Source organism: Chenopodium album, chromosome 4, assembly GCF_948465745.1.
Source record: "Chenopodium album chromosome 4, dcCheAlbu1.1, whole genome shotgun sequence".
In the NCBI taxonomy this organism is placed as follows: domain Eukaryota; kingdom Viridiplantae; phylum Streptophyta; class Magnoliopsida; order Caryophyllales; family Amaranthaceae; genus Chenopodium; species Chenopodium album.
Genome location: NC_137837.1, coordinates 24,963,565 through 24,988,928, shown reverse-complemented (window position 1 = coordinate 24,988,928; position 25,364 = coordinate 24,963,565). Strand labels below are relative to the sequence as shown.

Here is a 25,364-nt window from a genome sequence, read left to right as displayed (position 1 = left end):
CAATACCGGCTAAATGCAGGATGAGGTCAGCCACTCACTCGGCAGATTGAAAGGCAACCATTAGAAGCAAATCTGGAAAGACCACAAGGTGGGATAATTCGACAAGGGGACGGAGGAATGCCACCGTTATCCACAGGAAGAGTAGATGTGATAACGGGAGGGCCAGTGCATGGGGGAACGATCAGTGGCGCTAAAAAGCACTTATATGAGCATCGTCATTTATGTATGCCTTGGATGTTGATAGCCGACCTCAGCCAGCATCGATTCTTGACGTGGTGTTTATAGAGGAGGACGCAAGGGGAATTGTCTTCCCACATGATGATCCGCTGGTTCTAATAACAAAGATAAATGGGGTCGACATCAAGAGAGTTCTGGTTGATGGGGGCAGCTCAGCGAATGTTCTGTTTATGAAAGCTTTCAATGAAATGAAGATAGGAAGGCAATATTTGACAGCGGTGTCTTATCCGGTTATTGGGTTCAATGGGTCAACGGTGAGGCCAGAAGGAAGTATAGTGCTACCAGTCAGACTAGGTGATGGGCCGAAAGCGAGAGATATGATGGCAGAGTTCCTGGTAGTTGATGTGTCGTCAGCTAACAATGCAATTATCGGCAAACTGATAATCCATGATGTGCAGGCAGTAGTGTCAACTTATCATCTCACGATAGGTTATGTGTCAAATTTGGGAGCTGTTGAGAAGGTACATGGGGGCCAGGTAATGGCAAAGTCTTGTTATGTAACTAACGACTTTAAAGAATCCAGTTGCGAACGATCCAATACCGAATAATTCAAGGAAGGAAAAAGAACCAACGGCGCAGGATTTGGCTATGAAGAATTTTGATGCAAGGCCAGAAGAGATCCTGAGGCCGTTACCAGGTGGAGAAACATTGCAAATTGAGTTACAACCGGGAAACTCAAGTCGGACAGTTAAAGTTGGAGCAGATATGGATGTTGATATGAGATGTCACTTGATAAGTCTGCTGCGTGAAAATGCAGACGTTTTTGCATTTTCAGCAAGTAAGATGCCGGGAATACATCCAGAAGGGATGGAGCATAAATTAAATGCAGATAGGAAGTTCAGACCGATAAGACAGAAGAAGCGCAATTTCTCAACTAAGAAGATAGAAGCTATATAGGCTGAAGTCAATAAGCTCTTGGCAACAGGGTTTATTTAACCATGTGCCTATCCTGAATGGTTAGCAAATGTTGTGATGGTGAGGAAGCCGACGGGGAAGTGGCGTATATGTGCGGATTTTACAGACTTGAGCAGGGCTTGTCCCAAGGATTGTTATCCATTGCCCCAAATAGATAGATTGGTGGACTCCACTTTTGGCCATGCTATGCTCAGTTTCTTAGACGCATTCTCGGGATATCACCAAGTCAGCCTTGACAAGGCTGACAGGGCAAAAACAGCCTTCATAACATATGCTGGAGTATATTGCTATAAGGCAATGCCGTTTGGGTTGAACAATGCCGGAGCAACTTATCAGAAGCTAGTTGATAAAATTTTTGAAAAGCAGAAGGGCCAAAATGTGGAGGTGTATGTGGATGATAAAATTGTTAAAAGTAAGGAGAAGGAGGATCACATAGCTTATTTGAAAGAAACATTTGAAACATTGCGGAAATATCAAATGAAGCTGAATCAGGAAAAGTGTGTGTTTGGGGTTCGATCAGGGAAGTTTCTGGGTTTTATGGTTAGTGAGCGAGGAATAGACGCGAATCCTGACAAGGTGAATGCGGTGCTTGAGATGAAACAACTGCAAACTATTCGGGATATACAAAGGTTGACTGGTAGGATGGCAGGGTTAAGATAGTTCATCAGCAAGTCTGCTGATAAAGCGCTTCCATTTTTTGTAGCTTTGCGGCAGAACAAGGCATTTGAATGGGGAAAAGAGCAAAGGGATGCGTTGGAAGTGGTAAGGAATCACTTGAGATATCTTCCAACAGTCGCAAGGCCGGAAAGGGGAGAATTGCGACAGCTATATATCTCGGCATCTCAAAAAAAAAAATAGCCGCGGTGTTGTTGGTAGAAAGAAAGAAGCAGCAGATGCCGATATACTTTGTTAGTCATGTCTTAAATGCGGCTGAGCGCAGGTATCCTGTAATTGAAAAGATGACAATGGCAGTGGTGATATCGGCTAGAAAGTTAAGATCGTACTTTGATGCGCATCCAATAGATGTTTTGACAAATCATCCATTAGAAAAGTCTTTACGCAACATGGATACATCGGGTCGGTTGTTAAAGTAGGCTGTGGAGTTGTCGGAGTATGAGATAAATTACAAACCCAGAGTTTCAATAAAAGCACAGGCTTTATCTGGCTTCATTGTGGAAACTTCATACAATGATGAAGAGGAGGAATTGGGCACTTGGCAGGTTTTAATGGTTTACAGTTTAAATGTTAATGATATATAAATGATTTAAAGCTTTTAATATTTAACATTTATGATATAAAAATGTTTGACGTGTGAAATATTTACTATCAGCTTATAATATCGCAGGTTTCGGTAGATGGATCCGTAACATCAACCGGATCAGGAGCAAGAATAGTTATAACGACCCCAGATGAAAAAGTTTTTGAATATGCAATAAAGTTTAAGTTCAAGGCCACTAACAATGAAGCCGAATATGAAGCTGCAATAGCTGGGGTTTAGTTGTCAATAGCGGCGGAGGCAAAACGGCTGGTTCTAACAACTGATTCTCAGTTAGTGTCCAGTCAGTATACCGGAGAATATGAAACATGAGAGCTAACAATGATAAAGTATCTTGAAAAGATGAAACAGTTAACATCACAGTTGCAGTACTTTGAAATAAGGTTGATACCGAGAGTACAGAACGCACAGGCTGATGCGTTGATAAGATTAGCCAGTTCAAGCTTTAATGACTTAGAGAGAACGGTCATGGTGGAAATCTTAAAGCAAACGAGTATAGATGAAGAGTCAGAGAAAGTGTTGTGTATCAGTAATGACACTCAGTGGTTTGATAAAATATTAGCGTATCTCCTATATGGAGCATTACCGCTTGATAAGGGGAGTCTAAGAAATTGTGAAAAGACAATGTGTGGTTTATTCTGCATCAGGGTCTGTTATACAAAAGAGGATTTTCACTACCGTTGCAAAGGTGCAAAACGGATTTTGAATCTGCCAGGTTGCTCGAAGAAATACATGAAGGCACTTGCGGCAATCATCTCGGTGCAAGGGCTCTATCACGAGAAGCAATGAGAAGGGGATATTACTGGCCGACCATGAATGAAGATGCAGTCAGATATGTGAAAAAATGAGAGAAATGCCAAAAGTTTGCGCTTGTAATCAATTTGCCACCGAATGATTTAACGCCGATGCTTAATCCGATCTCTTTTGCTCAATGGGGGATGGATATAGTAGGGCCATTTCCATCAGCAACAGGAGGAAGAAAGTTTTTGATAGTACGGGTTGACTACTTCACGAAATGGATAGAGGCAGAACCGGTAGCAAAGATAACAGCGTCGGAAGTAAAAAAGTTTATCTGGAAAAGTATCTTCACCGGATTTGGGTTTTCGATGGCAATGGTCTTTGACCATGGATCACAATTTGATTGTAAGCCAGTTAAATAACTTTTGGCAATCTACAAAGTTAAGTTTGCATATGCAGCAGTATGCCATCCACAGTCCAACGGTCAGGCTGAAGCGGCGAATAAACAGATCATAGCGGCAATTAAAAAGAAAATTGAACATGCAAAGGGTTTGTGGGCTGATTTGATACCGGAAATCCTCTGGGCAAACAGGACAACGGTCAAAGAAGCAACGGGGGAATCGCTTTTCACGTTGGTGTTTGGTACAGAGGCAGTGGTGCCGGCAACGGTAGGGTTGCCGACATTTAGAATTCAGCATTTTTGTGAAGATCAAAATGATTTGTTGTTACGACAACAGTTGGATTTCCTACCAGAAGTACGGGAGAAGGCTGCAGTTAAATCAGCTGCCTACAAGGATAGAATGTCAAGAGCTTACAACAAATGGGTTGCATATCGCCCTTTGTGTACAGGGGATCTGGTGTGGCGAAGAACAGCGACAATAGGAAAAGGGAATGAGGATGGAAAGTTGACAGCGAATTGGGAAGGACCATATCAAATTAAGGATATGGTAATGCAAGGGTCTTATTACTTAGAAACAATGGATGGAAGACCATTGAAAAGTGTATGGAAGACAGCATTACTAAAAAAATATTATGTGTAATAAATGTAAAGTCCTTTTGTAAACAATGAGGCTGATATGGTCTCAAGGATATCAATGATGAATAAAAGGATATTCAGACAAATTGTGTGAGAAATAGGCATCCTCCACTTAACAGACCACCGTTAAGTGGGATGGACAACTAAAAACCGCTTCCGTGAAGTTAATGCACTTATAACCTGATCAATTGTAATCATTAATTCGCGAGGTTGTTGGTTCAAAATATAATACCGGTAAAATCAATATAATTTAGGTATATGCCGACAAGATGCATAACCTTAATAATTGATCGCCGAGAGGGTACTGACTGGCTATGAAAATAAAGCAGTAGGTGACCGACATTGTACTCTGAACTAGCAACATCATCTCCGCCCTAGTGCATATAATTGTATAACAAACATATGCACTAGGGGGGCAAGAGATAAGGATAAAGCGCGGTATAAAGGTGACGGCCGATGGCCGATAAGATTACTGAAGGTAAGAAACTGATATGAATAAATTTTCACAAAAATTTTAGCAAGTAAAAATCTTTCTGACAAAAAGCGGGAGAAGTTGATAATTAACAATAACATGATAGTTAAAAGTGCGAGTAAGACGATATGTTCATAATAATTAAAGATGACAATCGACAGGAATCACCACAAAAAAGGGTATATGCCGATAAAACAGCATTGTCAAAAAACAGTTTTGAGCAAAAAGAAAAGGTTACATATGTCAAGCTATAGAGGATAAGGCCCAATTATGGTGGAACCACAGGAAGATGTCGGTGATGACTGCCCGCCCCTTGAAGCTTGTGTATCTTCAGGCGCTGGGGAGTTCAATATGTTGGGATCTTTAGGGCCGTCATCAGCACTCGGCACCAGGTTGAAAAGATCTTCATCCGAAAACTTTTGTTCCTCAAAGCCGGAAGGAATCTTGTAAGCTTCCTCGTTGAAAGCCTTTTCAAATTTAGCCCAGTCTTTTTTCTTCCAACCAGCGGCATGGGCGATACATCTCTGGGCAGTAGTCCATCCTCCATCAAAATGGTCTTGAAGCTGTCTGCAAAATTCCTGGGATGCCAGATAGCGACCAACTGCTCTCTGTCGGACTCTAGGCTTGTCAGCCTCTAGTTTTTGAACTTTCTCTTCGAGATTGTTGATGGTTACCTTAGCACCATGGAGATCCCTCTCAAGGGTAGAGAGGCGCTCAATGGCTTGATTCTTCTCGGAAACTTGGGCTTTAAGCTGTTGAACTTCCAGCTCAAGCCCCTCAACTTTAGCAGCTTTTGTCTTTAGAGCAGTCATCTCAAGATCATCTTTTTCTTTGATTTCTTTTAATTTCTTTATAGCCTTGTCAGCGTTGTCTAAGGCCGTTTTCAGCGAGTTCTGGCTAGTAGAAGCCTGATAATGCTTCTCTTGATAATATCGGTACATTTCTACAAGCTCAGTACCAGACATAACAACCTAAATGAGAATGAAACGAGTGTAAGTCAGCACAAGTGAAGAAGTGAAAATAATAGCAAATAAAAATATAAATGATGATGACGAATGCGATGATTCAGTACCTTCATCATGTTGTGCATATGTAGGGCAGCAAGAAGACCAATGGCACCGACAGGTCTGTCCATTGGAAGAGTCAAATTACTCAGAAGCTGATATCCAAGAGTTCCACCTTGCATTGGATCATCGGTAATCATCCACTCATTCCGGCATGCATCAATAGCGAGCTGCCAGCGATCTCCAAAATGGCCGGGAGGCATAGTAAAACCTTTAAGAACTTCTTCTGGAAACCTCCCATTAGGGCGCTCGATCCATTGTTTGTCCCGATATATGAGACCAGGAATGCTGGTATCAGAACCGCCGGCAACAGTAGGAATGGGCTGAGTTATAATTTGGCTGGTAGTGTTGGGCTGAGTGCGAGGAGATTCAGGAGTGTTGGTGAGGTCTTCAATCTCCACCCCTTCCGTCATCTGTTTAGTCGCAGGTTCAGGACTTTGAACGACTGTTTTGTCCTGAACTTTGGGAGAAGGGGGTAACCCTTGGTCCTTGGCCTAATTTTTCTTTGCAGCACGCCCATCAGGTTGTCTTGGGCTGTTAGCTCCAGCACCCCCACCTCGTCGGTTAGCGAAAGAAGTCAATCTCCTTCTCTTTGCGCTATCATCAGCCATCTTTTCAGCCCTTCTTTTAGCACTAACGGCAGGAACACGGCTACAATATGAGGCAAGAGTGTGTAAGAGGGTTTTGAAGCTCTTGGACAGCGCTTAATAACCCTACTTCCGTCAGCACACAACTCAAGCTGTTTGTTGTCTAGCTTGTCGATACCTGAAATGTTGATGAGTAAGAATGTCAAATTGAGTTAAAATAAAATCTGATACACTAAAAAAAAAAAATAATAATAAAGAAGAGACAAAAAAGTATAAGTTAATAACTATAAATAAATTAATACCATGATTGTCAGTCCAGCAAAGATTGACACGAGATAGAGGCGCGTTGCCGAGAATGTAACTCACATTCGGCACCCACACCTTGGGAGTTAGACGGATTTTGCCGTCGCCATTGTCAGATTCCAAAATATCAAAGTGATTAACAACCCTGCGCTCGTGTTTGCCGAGATCTTTCTGGGAATAGAATCAAACCTTGGGTAAGGAATGAAAAATGTTCTTTTGAGTGGGAAATCATTAAGAACAGATATGAAGAAAAATTTGTCTTGCCAGCCTTTGCAGCTTGACAACTTAGAGTGGACGGTATACTTATGAGGTTGGGTATACAAGGACCACCACCCTACCGATTGTCCATCTCTTTTGAAGGTAATCAATCGTCTAAACGCATTACGGGTCAATGGGTAATTTCTGTACAACATAACCCATACCGTGGCAATAACGACATGGATTATGGGAGGAGTTAACTGTACTAAGCAAACATTCCAAGCCTTTAAAATTTTGGCAACAAAAGGATGGAGAGGAAAACGAAGGCCAAAATCAAAATGCTTTGCGTAAACGGCAACGCAACCTGTCGGACAAGCTAGTACTGAAGACCTAGAAGGAGGAATTATCAGCTCATACTCGTCAGGGAGGTTATAAAATGCTTTAGCTCGATAGCAGTAATCTTTTTCAAGGGTCGTTTTCCGAAAAGTTTCATTTATTTTAGCTTTTGCAATTTTGCCGTCGTCGGCCAGGACAAGGGGTTGTCGGAATTCCGCTCCATCTGTCTTAGAGTTGTACCCATCGTCCAAACTCTCTTCCTGGATAACCTCCGCGGTCATGTCAACAACGTTCTCTCTATTCTCAGTGTTGACACTACCTTCTTGAGTTGCATCATCGCCAAGAATAGAATTAACGGTAGAATCATGCACAAGAGAGGGCTGATTTCTCTATGGGCTTGAAGGGACTTCCTTGTCATCTGATTTAGAAGAACTCACGACCTGTGCCTGCCCAGGTTTTCACTGGATTCAGCCTGTTCAGCAGCCTCACGGGCAGCGACCTCAGGCTGATAGCTAGTATGCTTTACTCTCGGCATAGTGCTTATACCTATATTGCCAACGTTAGTGTTGTATTGATCAAAATGTCGTTCCTCGGCAAAGCTGCGTAAATGATAACGGACACTAACATGCTCAACGTCAAGAATTTCAATATCGGCAGGGATATCAGGGTTGCTCGGATTCATAAACTGTTCACGAAAAGCAATAATCCTATGACGAATATAGGCACGTTTTTGCTCCTCGGAGGTTAAAGGTTCAAAGGGGTAGTCAATGTTATCAGAAAGAGATGATGAATTACCCTGATCCCTACCGACTTCTTTGCCTAAAGATTATCTAATTAAACGGCGCCTAACAGTGCTAAGACTAGGCAACTCTTCCTCAATGCTATTTTCAGACATTTATCTAAAGAAAATAACCCAAAAATCGAGCAAAGAAAAATAACATGCAAAATTAAAGTTAGAGTTTGAGAATACCTTCGACAACAGTCAATGCGAGAATGACGAAAAAGCGATAGTGACGAACAAAAGAAAATAATCACTACTGAGGAAAGAAGGAGGCAGTATAGAGAAGTAGAACACTGAGAAACAAGGAAAACTCGTCAATAAATTACCAAAAGATGTGGAGAGATAATTGCTCGACGAAGAAAATTGAAGGAAAGGAAAAAGTGAAAACTGAAAATTGAATAAACCTTTTTTTTGATCTAAAAAGGGAAGTTGAAGAAACTGTTGAAGTGAAAGGCGGTTCAGAGATCCAACGGACGAGATAAAAGCAACATTTTAAAAAGCAACGGTGAGATAAATGACACGTGTCTCTAACTTCCAATTTTTCCCGTCTAATGACATAAAACCCTTCAACTTCCGCTTGTCAGATTCCAATAAATTCTGTTCAAGTAGACCTTGTCTGTTATCGGCAAACAAGGTCACTTGGGGGGGGGAAATGGAGTTTTTTCCACTCCCAATGATTTTCAAGCAGACATTGTCTGCTATCGGCAAACAAGGTCACTTGGGGGGAAAACGGAGTTTTTTCCGCTCCCAATTATTTTCATGTAGACCTTGTCTGCTATCGGAAAACAAGGTCACTTGGGGGGAAAACGAAGTTTTTTCCGCTCCCAATTATTTTTAAGTAGACCTTGTCTGCTATCGGCAAACAAGGTCACTTGGGGGAAAAATGGAGTTTTTTCCGCTCCCAATTATTTTCGAGTACACCTTGTCTGCAAAATTTAATTACAACGGTAACAATATACATGCCAAGAAATTACAGTATAATATTCAGTTGCAAATTCCAAGTCATCCTAAATATTGCAGTGCATAATTTCGGCAAAATGCTCGATAGAGTGCAAGAAATAGAAAGCCTGAACATATCATAAAATAAATAGAAACCAAAATTTGTTCAATGTCCTAAAGTGCGAACGTCGACCTATGATCAGACGTGCTCACTTGGGGGGCTAGTTGTATGGGGGGATATGTGAAACGGGCTGACATCTTTCATGAATATGGATATGAACCCAGTATAGCTGGTAAATAGGCTGATATGTTTTATAAAGAAGACATATCGGCTTGTCGGTATTCGGCACGTGGCAACAATAGCTTGATACTTGGCAAGAAAAGCTTTGCATGTTTTGTAGCCACCTGTCTTGATATTTATTATAAATAGTGGGTTAAACCTCATTAATGGTAGGCATTTATTACTCTCTCTCTCTACTTTCTCTCTCTTACTTATCTTCTCTTTCTTAAACACATTCTAACTTTATCATCGGAGTGGTTATCCCCAGATCACCCTGGGGTTAGCTAACCTCTGCTCATTGTGTAGGTTCTCAGCTTGCCGATAGGAGTATCAGGATCTCGGGTTCGGACTCTCGGATAATCGGATCAAGACAAAAACAAACACATAGAGACAAATTGAATCCTAGCTAACATTTCTTTCATTCTCTTAATGTCGTAATCATTAAATTTATATTTGGACACGCATTTCACACAAGTATCTTCAAACGCTTACAAATGGAAATTATGGTTCTCTTTGGTGGTTTTGGATACTCAACTAGGGACGGCAGTGGGTCGGGTTAAATGGGAGATCCGCCCCATCCCCGCTGGCGGGGATGGAGGGAGGTTTGGCGGGTGATGGGGCGGGGATGGGTATAAAATGTGTACCCGCCTTGGGTGATGGGGCGGGTATGGATTTTAGAGTAGACCCACCCCATATCCGCCTTGCCCCGTACCCATCTTATATCCATACCATATTTTTTTAGAAGAGTTGAGAATTTATGAAACTCTGATGCCCCCTAAGAGTCAATAACCTTGAATAGTGAAACTCCCAATTTTCTTAACCTAATTTGATATAATTGTCATTAATGTGATACAATAGAGAATCATGGCAAAGGGTTTGGGACGATTTTGAGGCGGGTATGAGGTGGATATGAATATCCAAGCGGGTGATGGGGCGGGGATGGATCCTATCTCGTACCCGGTGGGGCGGGTATGGATGTGGATAATTGTACCCGCCACGGGTGGTGGGGCGGGGATGGGTATAAGATTTAGGCGGGTATAGGTATGGAGGTACCATCATCCACATCCGCCCCGCCCCGCCCCATTGCCATCCCTATACTCAACTAATAAATATAAAATGTAATATTTGACAGAAAACTAACAAGTAATTGGGCTTCCATATAAGGCAAGTAGATTAACACGTGTGGATAACAATAGCTAGTGCTTAGTGGAGGGAAAAGGAGGGAAAGGAAAAGGAGGGATGGAAAAGGGAGAAAGAGGGTGATATTATATTTTCCTTCTAGATCTCTCTACAATAAAGGGATTTGTTTTATTTAAAGGGGAAGAAAAATGGATCCTTTCAATTCGCTCTCATTCTCTCAAAACATTAAATATCAAAATCCATGAGGATGCATCCATGCCTTTCGCTTTTCTTCCTTTCTCTTCATTTCTCTCTATCCAAACATAGTGTAAATGTATTACTTAGCCTGACCAAATCCCTACAAGTCAACAAACTGGTTTGAGTAATCTAAATAGGCTAGACCCTTTAGGAATTCAGGGAAAGATTAGGAAATCCCCTTTCCTAAAATTCCCCTAATAGGGATTAACTTCGTAATTTTGAGGTTGGAAGGGGATCTTCTTTTCATTAAATAAGTTTAGCTTTCTAAAAAGAATTAGACATGACATAAACATTTACTTCCCCTATTAGGGAAATGTTGCACCATTATTTTCACATAGGACACTCCACAATTTCACATGATCTCTTCAATGACATATAGATTACAAACTCACGGGGTCTTATTAGATTCGTCTCAATATGTAATTTTACTCTTATACAACTAAAGGTGTTTAAGCTAAGGTCGATTGAAAATGGCATTGGATGCGTACCCTGATGGTGTAATAATAGATGAACATAAGAAGTATATGGTCCTATTCAACATCCTAAATATCTACTACTTCTGTTTTTATTTGCAATATTTACCATACATGGATACTACAAATAATTTGCAACAATGGTTTTGTTTTGGTTCCTCTCCCCCCCCCCCCCAACACTTTTTACTTATTATTTATTTGCATTAATTACTATAAATGGATATTACAAATAATTTGTGATAATATTAATTTTTTCCTCTTTTTACTTGTTATATCTTTCTATCTCTTTCCTCATCACATACATCAATTTTTTCTCTCTTTCTATTTACCACTCACTAGCAAATTTCACCTCAAGGAATCAAGGATGTTGGTAATTAAATGTCACATTGTTGCGATTAAATTGAACAAATGTAATAATGAAAAACTCTCGCTTTCCCATTCATCCAAATTTCCTCACCCAACGCGAACACACCATATGGTAGAACACGTTGTTGTCAATATATTACATGGCCTCTCTAATAATTTGCCTATTTATATAGCTTAAGCCTAAAGATCAACCTAAAGAAGTCAATCATGTAACCTCATCATTCATGTAAAAGAAAGTCCTAATATCCAAAGACAAGTACATAACAACCACCATGTTTGGTAGATAATATAAGCCCACAAGTAATAATAGAATATGTTTTAACAATAAGTCTCTTCAGTTCTCTCTTTTAATGTTGCATCATTGCACCAATAATTGGATTAATTCAACAATATGATTTGTTTTCTAAGTGACATGATAGCTAGAACTCTACAAAGTTGGAGTTTTTCTACTGACATTATCAAATCTCATCTTCTATGGGTTTATCTTCTTGCTCTTGGCATCACTATACTAGTAATACATGGTCCAATATAAGGCGACAAACCCGCTACATACGTACGCTAGAGGGCGGGATGCTGCGGCCAAACAATGCCCATGTTGTAATAGAAACATAGTACTGCTAGAACTAGCTTGTGCTTTAGGAGTCCAACGTTAGCACAGTTTAATTAGCATATGGAAATGCCGACCAATCGGCAACTAGTGTAATCACACCAAGAAAATGAAAGGATATCTAACATCTTTTTCGTAGGGTCAAGGGTATGTATTTAATATCATTTTCATAGTAAGGTCAAGTACATTTTATTAATTAGGTTTGGATGAACTTTTTGTTTTTGGATATTGAAGTACTCTTCAAGCCTCACGATAGATGTATAGATAATTGTAGACCGAACGATTAATCTATGATAGCCACACTAAGAAAGATACAAATTGAAGATAAGACTTCCTAACTCAACACATTTCAGCAGTTCTTCTCTAGTTTTGAGAGCGAATCAAGCTACTTATTGTGAACAGACTTAAGAGATTAAGATTTTTTTGAAGTCGTGCATGAATGTAGAAAAAAGAAAGTTTGAAAAAATTTGATACTTCGAATTGTAATAATGGTAAAAAAGAAAAACTGGAGCCTTAGACAATCTCCAATGGTGAGACTCAAATTTGAGTATTGAAATACAAAACGAGTTATTTTTTAACTTTAATGGTGATACTCACTTCTCAATTTAGCAACTCATGTGAATCCTAATTTTTCAATGGCGAGACTCTCTAAAATATACAAATGCCACTTTCAATTTATGGCTCACCAAATCCTTTTCTTTTTTAATATCAAATATTGTAAGATTAAAAAAAAAGGTAAAACTTAAATAAATTACAAAATATATTAGAATAATAACAAGGGCCCACACTTTTTGTCAAATGAGACTCAAAGTTGAGTATCTAAACTTAGCAACTTTCTTTTGGAGTTGCTAAGTTTAGATACCAACTTATTGGTATATATTGCAAGAAATACTCTCTCTCTCTCCTAAAAATACTCACATGAGTCTCACTATTGGAGAGGGTCTTATACGAAGTATATAGTCAAAATTGCTAGCAGTTTTGGAAAGTGGCACGGTTGACTAGGTACATTGTTGGTAAAATACCTGTCGATTCCAATAACAAAATAGAGAAGATGAAAGGGAAAAATACTTGATTGAGATCTCAACTCACAGTCGCGCCGTGGAACAATAATCCACTGCCTTAGAAGCGAAATACGCCACCACCGGTACATGTTTCCTGATGACGCACGCCCCCCAAGTTTAACGCAACTCTCCCCGTAATTCGTGCACCCGAATCCGAAGAGTGGAATTGCTCAAGAACTGTTCAGATCTCAAAGGGTAGGTTTGTGTTTTTCGGCAAGAAGGTGAATCATCACATGAAAAAGCAAGACTCGTATTTATATGAGTCCCGGAAAAGGAAACACACAAAGCAAACCGACCTAGGAAAAAAGGCGGGCCCGATCGGGCGCGAGATTAAGTTTCTCCAGACCTGGTGTCGCGCCCGGTCGGGCAGACACCGCCCGGTCGGGCAATCTGAAATCCCCATTCCGGGCGAGCCATCGGGCGAAGCCGCCTGATCAGGCTCGTCAAAAACTTGAGTCCGCCGCCCGGTCGGGCGAAGCCCGCCCGATCGGGCGCGAGAGTTCTCGTAGAAAAACTCTTGTCCGTCGCCCGGTCAGGCGAAGCCCGCCCGATCGGGCGCGAGAGTTCCCTATTTTTCCTTGACCACCTTCGCCTGATCGGGCGAGAGCCGCCCGATCGGGCGCGAATCATCCGTTTGCATTACTATTTCCAACAATCCCCCACTAATGCGAGCGGATCTTCAACATGAAATCTGAACAGTAAATGAAAGTCTTAGTATTTAAATGCTAGTATCCAAAGGTTTGAACTAACTCATTAGTGCACAAGGTTTTCAACACTTCCCTAGTGAGTATCCTAAGATTTGAACTCCTAGGAGCGAGGAAGGGACCTTGAATACACATACCTTGACTTTAGAGCTTAAGCAACTCCGCCAATCTTGGCCTACACCTTGGGCTCTCATGAGTACTTCAGGAAAACTACACCACAATTTTCCCTTGAAGGAGGCCACCCCTCGTACTCACGTAGGTGTTCCGTCTGTGTATAAAATACACATTCCCATCACATCTAGGGTCTTACCTTGCAGGCTTAAAACACATTCAAGCACCTTGCAAACCCAAGATTTTTCTGTGCAATGGAATAAGAACATTAAGAACGAAAAGTTCAACCCTATCAACTCGATGGTGCAGCTATCAATCCACTGCTCAATGAGCTCTTAGGCTAGATGCATTAAGGGATACTCCCAACCTCAGTCATTCGGTACCACTATCGTTCCCTACTCGAGAAGTATCAGGGCTAGTGATTCTAATTTATTTAAGAATCACTATCGTTCCCACCTCTCAAGTAACTGGGCTAGTAGTATTAAGAGCAAGCAATGCTCAACCTTCCACCTTCGGTGTCATTATCAATCCTACTCTAAGAGCCACTGGGCTAATGGTCTTAAATCCACTTAAGAACCATTATCAATCCCTGCTCAAAGAATAACTGGACAAATGACATTAAGAGCCATGCTCAACCTTACTGAATCTATCTACCTGGTCAACAGACCACAAAAAGGAGTTATAGATTCAATAAACATATATGGTGTAAATCTAGCAATGAGTCAACCAAAATAAGGCTCCAGACCCATTCAGAACATAAGTTCAACAAATTAAAACATTTCGGTGTGTCCATGCAAGCTGTCTCAATTGACCACCCAACTTGGGTTATGGACATATTAAGAGCACTCAAAGCTCAACCTGCAAACATCAAGCAACAAGTCTACCAAAGCATCTCATAACCATATAAATTAGAGGGTTATCAAGCCATATCACTTCAGGACGTAGACTCAACATTTAAACTTCGTCACTAGAATAATTTAAAATACCCCACAGGATCTTAAATATATTCTCTTAGACAATCAAGCACTTACCTGTGCTTCATCCTAGTATAAGGACCTGCTTGATTCTTCTTTGCTTTCACGTACTCTAACATGAGTATCAGCTCCACAAGATCTGTCTAACTTTGTCACTACATCTGTAGTTCCTGAAAACATACATAGACACTTGTGAAAAATAATGTAGAGAACATGAGGATCAACTTACCCCCACAATGGACAAACTTCCAGAGATTAATTTTTGCAACAATCATCTTCTTGACCATGTCATCCAATCTAATGAACCTTTGCTTCATAATGGATAGTGTACAACAATTTGTTTTGCAGTGCACTCGAAATAGAGCATCACCCTTCATCATGTAAAAACCATACACTGAAGAGGTTCAACTAACTATCGTTGTTCATTCAATCATTGTCTCTTAGAATTTACTGGATAGGTACTTGAGAAACTTTCTCACTTTAACCTCCATCCCTGTACTATCTGAAACTCAAACAATAATTGAGTAATATTCTCTTAACAAACAGAATGAACAATATAGTTTACAACAAAACCACTACACGTCAAGAATAGTTTGTTCATCGTTTAGATTGCAAAACATTAGCACATTTGAATCAAACATCAAGGTCAAATCATGAAAAATAACTCTGGCTTAGAGATTATAAATATAATTTACCAAGCCACTTTCTCTACATCACAATAATGAGATTGATGCGTACCTTTATTAGTTCATTGGCATACTGCCTAGAACCATTCTGCTTATCACATTATCTTGTACTTGTCTCTTAGCTTAGAGACACACATACATCTTTATCTCAATTAACAACATGAATGTGAAGTTAACAACTTATGATCATTCTAGCAAATGAATTCTATCAATGCGAACCATAGTAACATCAGACATGCATCAAGAAGTTCAACTCACATGCCAAGAAAAACTTAACATAACAAGTTAGAGTACTCAAAACTAACCCCCACTCACCATACATATCACAAAGGATATAACATCATGAGCAAAAAATACCTCATCTTCTAAGTTGTCACATGTGCATGCGTTTAAAATACACACCCTTGATTTACAATCAATCATTCTAGGAAGCTTAAGCAACCTTACTGCAAATCAGACAAGCTTAGAACAAACCAGGTGAGTCATAAGAGTTGGTCAGCACCAAACTTACAGAATAAATCCTAACAACATAGTATCTTACCTTTAGCCCATTTCCAATCAACCACCTTTCAACTTACCTTGAAAGATACTTACAACTGATGGATTTATAATAGCAAGGAAAGATATACTATTCTCAAGCATATAAGACTCAAAGGGAGTGCACAACTAGCGTTAACATGCTTCTTTCCATAACTAGTCAATCAGGTTTATCCATATGGTTCAGGAATTTTCCATTCACCACTACATGAATATATAAACCACACAACAAACATCTACATACAACTTTCGATCAAGAAAGTAAAACCAAGATGATACACAACTAGTTTAAGCTTTAATCCAATACACCTTAGATGGTGAACTCATCAACTTTACTAGCAGAATAAAGCTTAGGAAGCAAGAACAAATCCTATGAACGAGCAAAACTAACATGTCATGTCATAGGAAAACATATACTTGAGACATTTCAAGGATTTAACATATCAAGCTCGTACATGATAAACGTAGCAGATATTCAGCATACATATCACCCACAGTCCCACAAGCCTTCACGTTTTATGTGAAACATATACAGAAGTCAATTCTTCATTATTGGAAAACCCCACATCACATATACCACATGAAAATAATCATGAATCAGGTAACAAATTAGGGAGTATCAACCAAATTCTTGGGTGAAATACTTACTAAAAAAATAAACAGCTGATACATATCTGCAACCCCCACAATACTAACATTCACAGAATATTAATAGTTTTTAAAGACATATAGAATGTTAAATCCCATTCTTACCTCATGTGGGGCACTTACACTTCAAACTTGCACGGCCATTCTAACTTTGTTAAGTCAAGCCTTTTTATTCTGCTAATAAGCACGGAAATCAACCCGGTCTCATCTAGACCATCAACAAGAAAAATAATTGCTAAACCTCTAGCAAAATAAATACATTTCGAGTTCGTGAACAAAGCTAATTAAGATCACAAGAATTAAAAGAACCAATAATTCTAAATTCCTTTTTTAATCTAAAAAAAAAGGGACACTTACAAGCTTATCACACACTCCGTGCTAAATAAAACATTATCCATGATTAGGAGAAATAACAACAAAAACACTATCGTAAGATAGAACAAATGTCATCCCTAATCTACTAGGACAAAAAAACAATATAGTCCATGAACATAAATAAATTACCATTGGACGAAACATACATTAGCAGAAAAAGTACTTGCAAGTTACAACTCACAAACTAGCAAATAGCCACAAATAAAAATAGACAACCACTCATATAAACCTTACTTCTCAAAACCACTCAGTATCATGAGTAGAACCAACTTACTAGTTAGTTACAAACATCTAACTCAAAATACCCCACATTGCAAAGCAATACTTCATAATAATAAATTATGCATACTTGGGAACATATAATAAACATATTATATTGAGTAGAGTTAGAAATAACTTAAATAAATTGAGAAGGACTTATCTCCAAGCATGATTAGCCGTGCATTGCTTCTCCATTAATGTAGAGCACTCAGCACCTTTACGAGACTTCATCAAGTCAGATGCTGCTAGAAATCCAATGAGACCAAACTTGATACTTCAAAACACCAAAGAGCTGTAACGAGCCTTGGTAATTTCCATCCGCAACTAATCTACCATACCGTATCTTGCAATACCATTGCCGCAAAGGAGTATTCAACATCGGTTCGCGAAACCCATCATGGCCAGTGACTTGATTCTCAAGCCCAATTTCAATATTGGAGACTCTATAAGGTGACGTCAAAGTTGTAGCAAAATACTTTTCAATTTGATGAACTCGTGAGATTATTATCTCTTCTTGAAATATGAAGACCAAACTCAAGCAAAATCCACTAAAGTAAAGTGGACAAAACCAAAGCAGATTAAAATACCACCGCCTTCGACCAATTTAATAAGCTTCAAGATTATTCATAAAGCACAATGCATATACACTTCAATTCGTATTCGATGAGCGGTAATCTCACTAATGCTCTGACAATCAATATCATATTAATTATCCCCAAACTTGAATTATACGAACTTCGAATTATGGAAAAAACAATGACTTCAATTCGTCAAGTCCCTATTAAATTCCGCTTTAATATTTTAATATCCATAAATTAGGGTTCTTGAAATTCGTCAAACGCATAATCCCAAAAATGTACAAACTCCAAATTCAAGGAATCAACAGTATATAAATTAATATTATTTCGCTTCTAAATTGTTGGTAAAATACCTGTCGATTCCAATAACAAAATAGAGAAGATGAAAGGGAAAAATACTTGATTGAAGATCTCAATTCACAGTCGCGCCGTGGAACAATAATCCACTGCCTTAGAAGCGAAATACGCCACCACCGGTACAGGTATCCTGATGACGCACGCCCCCGAAGTTTAACGCAACTCTCCCCGTAATTCGTGCACCCGAATCCGAAGAGTGGAATTGCTCAAGAACTGTTCAGATCTTAAAGGGTAGGTTTGTGTTTTTTGGCTAGAAGGTGAATCATCACATGAAAAAGCAAGACTCGTATTTATATGAGTCCCGGAAAAGGAAACACGCAAAGCAAACCGACCTAGGAAAAAAGGCGGGCCCGATCGGGCGAGCTGCCGCCCGATCGGTCGAGCTGCCGCCCGATCGGTCGAGCTGCCGCCCGATCGGGCGCGAGATTAAGTTTCTCCAGACCTAGTGTCGCGCCCGGTCGGGCGGACACCGCCCGGTCGGGCGATCTGAAATCCCCATTCCGGGCGAGCCATCGGGCGAAGCCGCCCGATCGGGCTCGTCAAAAACTTGAGTCCGCCGCCCGGTCGGGCGCGAGAGTTCCCTATTTTTCCTTGACCACCTCCGCCCGATCGGGCGAGAGCCGCCCGATCGGGCGCGAGTCATCCGTTTGCATTACTATTTCCAACATACATGACAACATGAGTAGATACCAAATTGCCTTTTTCCAAAGCTACAATATTATTAAAACTCAAAGGAACAACAACAAAGTACTGCTATGTGTCACCGTTCCTTTAATATGACTTGGCGCCACATGAGCACTATGTTTCATCATTCATTACTCTTAAAACTCTTGAAATGTGTTATCTTTGTACTTAATATTCCCATAGAATACAACTTCTAATATAGTTACACATTAATATATTAATGACAAAGTGATGATTTGCTGATTGCTTGGATGCTAACTTTTTATATTCAATATAAAGTACTGCATAATAATTCTTAGTTATTACTGTTTATATTCAGTTTTATTAAAATTTACAACTTTATTGTGATTTGAGGCATCGCTCAAACCAATAACTAGTTAAAGTTTGATGGTGAGACGTACATCACTACTCAATTTGGTTCACCGCTCAATTTGGTTTTGAGCAACGAATCCACAAATTGCCTATGTTTTTATTATTATTATTATTATTATTATTATTATTATTATTATTATTATTATTATTATTATTATTATTATTATGAAATTTAGTGTCTAATTTTAGTTCAGAAAATTTCAGTTCAAAAGAACAGTACCAAAGTGGTGGCGTTACACACCAATTTGTTATTTTATTTCACTTCAAACCCTAAACCCTTCAATTTTTGAGGGAGTTTAAAGAGAGTATTGTTATGCATAAATAATTACATAATGAGGGGTAATGGTGTAATTACACATAATGTATATTTTTACTTTAGAGTAGTACCATTGAATGATCAATAGTACCACTAGGTGATCAAATTGTACCACTGAGTGATCAAATAGTACAATTGAATATTTAGTGGTACTATATATGCATTCAATGATACTAATACGTGCATAAACAATATCACCAAATAACTAATTGTATTATATAAGCTTTTAGTGGTACAATTAAAAGTGGTTTCACTCACCTTTCCCTCTCCTCTTTTGTCCATTTTCCATGTTATTATAATGTTTTTAGTATTTGTTATGCATTTACAATACTGCATTAGTATTTCATGTTCAATATTTATCATAAATTTGGCCCGACTAGCTTGAAACGTACCTAGGGTGACAGATATGCCACCTCGTGGCATGGTTCCTTAGTAGCACTGTCAAAACGGTTTGACAGTTTGAGTTCAGTTCGGTTTGAAATCGGTTCGGTATTAAATCGGGTCGGTTTGAAATCGGTTTAAATGTATCATGGGTCGATTTCAGTTCGGTTTAAATAGTCTCGGTTCTATTCGGTTTCGGTTTATTCTTGAGCAGTTTTTATTCGATTCGGGTTGTAAACGGTTCGGGAAGTAAACGGTTCGGTACAGCTAGGTTGCGGTTTGTTAACGGTTCGGTGTAAACGGTGTTTATACCGGTTCAAACAGTTTCGGGTTGGAAACGGTTTCGAGTTAGAAACGGTTCGGTTCTTTTTCGATTCAGTTTTATTTTGGTTCGGTTTGTTAACGGGTTCTCCTTTTATACGATTTAATGTTATTCGGATCAGTTCCATTTCACGTTTACTAAATTATGGTTTAGAACTGTTTTTTATTTCAAAAAGTCGGTTTTTAATCGGGTCGTTTGGATTCGGGTAGTTAAACAATTTTGGTTTGAAATTTCATAGTACTTGCTAACTAACCTTTTGCTGGTTAACAAGTTGTATATCAAGCCGAGACTTCATCACTTCATATTTAGGCATTAGGCATTATATTATATACAAATTCTCATCGATTTTAAAAATACATATCATGTTATTTTCAAGTTTAGTCATACAGATGTTACTAGTTTATTACAAAGTAACGTAGATTATAAAAGTTTAGTGTATTAATGAATTATTATTGTTTACTATCACATTATTAGCTGTTTCTTATTCAATCATCTAATTGATGTGTCATAATCATGTTTTGATGAGTTATTGTGAGATCGAAATTATAGTTTGATTTATAGACAGTTCGGTTCATAAACGGTTCGGTGCAAACGAGCTGCAGTTTGTTAAAGGTTCGTTTACCTCGGTTCAAACGGTTTCGGGTTAGAAACGGTTAAGTTCTTTTTCGGTTCGGTTTGATTTCAGTTCGGTTTAAACCTGGTTCGGTTTGTTAATGGGTTCGGTTCTTATATGATTTGACATTATTCGGATCGGATCGGTTTCGGTTTTACTTAAATACGGTTCGGGTCGGTTTTCGGTTTTACAAAATCGGTTTTTAATCGGTTCGGTTCTCATTTGGGTCGGTTGGTTTTGGGAAGTTAAATGGTTTCGGTTTGAAATTTGACAGCACTATTCCTTAGCATGACTTGTTAATTTACAGCGTGTCACGCCAATTTCCATATTCTTTCAAGTTTTTTGCCTATTTAAACTATAGAATTATAGATACTCTAATTTTTATGGTTTTGGGGCAACTACAATCATTCACCGAACAATGATACGACATACGAGCATTCTACTCTTTAAACTATTTTGATTCCATATTCAAGGATTTCAAATTATGTTCTCTTGAAAAAAGTCGAGGTTTTACCTTAATTAACTCCATATTCGTGGAGTTCAAATTAAGGTCTCTTGCAGTATTCTTGGTTTTACCTTAACACCAATGCGGGAAATTAATGGTACACCTTTTGTAGGTGACATTAATAAATTATTGGAAAAATTGTCAAGAATCAAACAACATTTCAGCGGTTTTCTAAAAATAAAATGACATTTTGATTGTTTTGGAATTGAACAATCTTCGACATGGATCTGCTCAAAATAGAACGTAACTGGTTAGTGTAGGGTTTTGGTGAGTCTGACCCACCGCGGAAGGAAACCCAACACCAAAACCAAACTCACATGAATTATAACCATAAACATAATTAACATAAACACAAGACTAACTAAGGAATTATTACTTTTTTAGCGTGCTTCGCTCACCAAAACGAGCTCTTACTTGAAAGCCATCAAGTCCCGCTCACACGGCGACCTCCTTCGAAGTCCACCCGCAACTCGAGCACCGAGCCCGGTCTAATGCCTTGGAGTTAGCAAGGCCCGACCTCAAAACCCGAGTAATTAGTGTTCAAAGGTTTTCACACTATGATGCCTTTTTCAACACTTACTCAAGTGATGAATTCCCAACTCCCTAGGTTGGTATTTATAGGCAAAGGCTCACAAAATTCCCATCATCTTTCCATGTGGGAGATTTTGATTTTTATCCATTTTATTTTAAATCTAAAATAAAATAAATAAGCAAGCTACTAATAAATCAACAAGTGTCAAGTTCACATGAGGGGTTAACTGAGGATCATTTGGAGAAGGGGGGGGGGGACCAAACTTGCTCCCCACTCCTCTCCTAAAAATCAGCCAACTCACCCTTCACACCCCCTCTAGCTTTGCGCCACATGGCAACCCCACTTGACCACCAAGGCACCCCAAGTAGGCTGCCATGCCTTGCTCCCATGCTTGCGGCTACCCATGGCCAGCATGCCCAACACGTGTGTGCGGGCTACTGCAGTCATGGGTTGTTGCTTGCGCTCTCGACCAGCAAGCCTTGCACCATGCGTGCGTGCTGCTGCCGAGGGTTGCTGCTGGCCCCATGTGCGCACATGGCTGCGGCAGCCATGCTAGCAAAGGTGCGCTAGCACGCACCATCAAGCCTAGTCTCGACCTTGTGCGCATGTTAGCCATCATGTTAGGCTATATGCCCCTAGCACTTGGTTTTCTTAGGGCATTCCGATGCTAGGGGTATTTTAGGAATTTGTTGATTTACTAGTTTTTGTCACCTCGCCTTTTATTATTTTCGACTCAACTTCCGACGCTCGATTTCGACGCTCCAAGCTCGAATTTCCAACATCTAAATATTAATTACTCGGGTGACTCATTAATTCGTTCTGAATTAATTCGTCGTTTCGGTTCGCTAGTTGCTTGGGTGTGACCCGAAATGTTCATTCAAGATTAAGCTGTAATATTAATTATTGATTAATATTACTTATCGGAAGCGGCCTCCACCCAGGCATTCCGATCACTTGACCTCACTGAATAATTATCTTTCTTATAATTCCAAACCCTTTATCAGAATAATACACTTGTTTGAAGGACACCATTCCTTTCAATCTCCCACTTGTCCTTGCGTATTTAGTGTATAGCCTTTTTCCTATGTCACTTAATGTCTCTTCATGAACTATAAGGTAAGTTTAATTCGTCATCCTTATTATGTCCAGATGTGTTTCTCGATCTCGAGTCCGACTGTTAATAAACGGATAATTTTTAAATCCATCCGAGCACGGCCATGCATTTTACAGTCTCGCTCTTCGAGAGGCCTTGTAAACAACAAAGACATCTTCCCCATTTTTAAAAGGGGGACATTCCCAGTCTTGTAATGTAGCTTCTCTTACTGAGAGGAACTAGCCGCCCGAGTGTTGCCATTATAATCCCCTATTAAGGCAGACGTTTGACAGCATCAAAGCGAACTAGTACTCAGACAAGAAAACTCACAATACTCTTGGTCAAGAAATAGGTTCCGATAGCCATAAAGAGAAGTATACTTATGACGATTTTTAATACCTTAAAGTATTAAAATAGGTCGATCCAGTATGGTTCTAAACAATACCTGTGCAAATGATATATAACCATCATGTCCTTGTAGCACAAGAAACTTTGCTATAAATCAAACTACACACTAATCTCAAATGGTCATTAATCGTCCATCATTTAAATAACCTCGATTAGGGATGATTATCGATTTAATATTCAATGACTAAATAGGTGTTTCCTTACCAAGACTGGTCTTGATACCCTATTTTGAATATTCTAAGAATCGAACGAACTCATTATTTAATCCTAAACCACAATTAAATAACACACGTAGCAATAAAATATTGCATGAAATTTGTATTACTCCAAAAACTTGAATGGTTTTTCTTAGTGTCTTACATTAAATGTTCAAAATTAACTAAAACACTAAACAAGGAAATCAATGCCAATCTCCCACATGCCTGATTCTCATTGCCTCAATGTGCTTGTTGTGCTTCACTTGAGGCAAAGGTTTAGTAAGTGGATCGGCTACATTGTCATCCGTTCCAACTTTGCAAATTCTAATTTCACCTTCTGATTTCCATTCTCGAATCATGTGAAACCGCCGCTTGACATGTTTGACCTTCTGATGTTGCCTTGACTCTCTGGCAGTGGCGGATCCAGGATTTCCGACTTGGTGAGTCACTATCAATTATTGATTACTTGTGAATGTATAAATAATTTTTCCAAATCTTGTTCATAATTAATTTCAATCCAAAAATTATATATATAAAAAAAAAATTATATTTCACCAAATCGATTTCAATCTGAAATAGGACACAAAAATCAATAATACAACCAAATACTCCGTACTACTTAAAAATTCAATCTTACAAGTTGAAAATATTACAAATAACATGTTACAAACAAATAGTAATATAAAACTATGACATTAACTTTATGATTTTTTACTTAGATTTGTGGGAAAATATTAAAATTGGTTGCACAAATATAGGATATAAAATTATAAATAGAAGCAAAAATTATTAATAATTATTAAGTAAAAAAATGAGATAACTTAAGAGACTTGTTAATAAGTATAACCGGTCTCTTTAATGAAGAAAGAAAGCAGGTCAAAAATGTGAAATGCAGTAGCAGCATCAAAGAGACCACTTACCTTAATAGTTGGTCTCTTTGGTACTTTCATAAAAGGAAACCTGCGTCAGCTCTCTTAGTGTAGACACCCATTTGTGTCTCCCCAAAACCAAACCCAGTGATGAATACCTTTCACGTCGAACCATAATCGAATGAGGTGAAAGTGTGAAAAGTCTAGTGTTGCGGTTAGTTTTTGTTAAAATTCTTTCTTTCTGTTTTCGAAAACCCACTCTATTTTATGAAAACGTCCATTCCAGTTTAGTTTGGTCCATGATAAGGGTCCAATAATGGTGTAGTTGGATGGGGCTTGAAAACACATTTCCAACGATATATTATAAGCCCAATTCCGATGGATAATGAGGAAGTTATGGCCAAAATACTAAACTGGGCCCAAACCGGATTTTACCTACGACCCAATGATCATGAGGAGGGTCCAAAGGTTTAATCCTATTCCTAAACTAATTAGGATTGATTAGAATCTTCTATAAGTTTCTAAAATATCTTAATTATCCTTTTTTGAAAATATAAGATTAAGGAATTTAATTTAAATATAAACTTTCCTTTTTTATAAAACTTTCCTTTTTTAAAGTCCTAATTCTATTCGGATTTAAACTTGTTCAAAGACAGTCAGATATTATTTTCGTGTCTCATATTTTTATCCAAATTTTATATGGTTTGATAGATCTTGAAATTATCTTTCCAATGATATATTATAATATTAAATCCGAGTTATAACGGAAAAGATATGAATAAGATATCAAACTCT

General features: G+C 38.9%; 1 protein-coding gene across 1 annotated transcript; it reads left to right on the top strand.

Moving 5' to 3' along the window:
• The first annotated feature begins 221 nt into the window (after window positions 1-221).
• LOC145627800 (uncharacterized) lies at window positions 222-1,134 on the top strand. The gene is made up of 2 exons (XM_081680146.1): window positions 222-698; window positions 754-1,134. Exons 1-2 carry the CDS (start codon window positions 222-224, stop codon window positions 1,132-1,134), a joined length of 858 nt encoding a protein of 285 aa, XP_081536272.1.
• The last annotated feature ends 24,230 nt before the right edge of the window (window positions 1,135-25,364 follow it).

Bases quoted from the DNA above. Each gene is read 5' to 3' on its own strand.
- LOC145627800 (XM_081680146.1), top strand. From the start codon at position 222: ATGTATGCCTTGGATGTTGATAGCCGACCTCAGCCAGCATCGATTCTT. The intron at 699-753 runs GTACATGGGGGC...ACGACTTTAAAG, and splicing joins ATTTGGGAGCTGTTGAGAAG to AATCCAGTTGCGAACGATCC.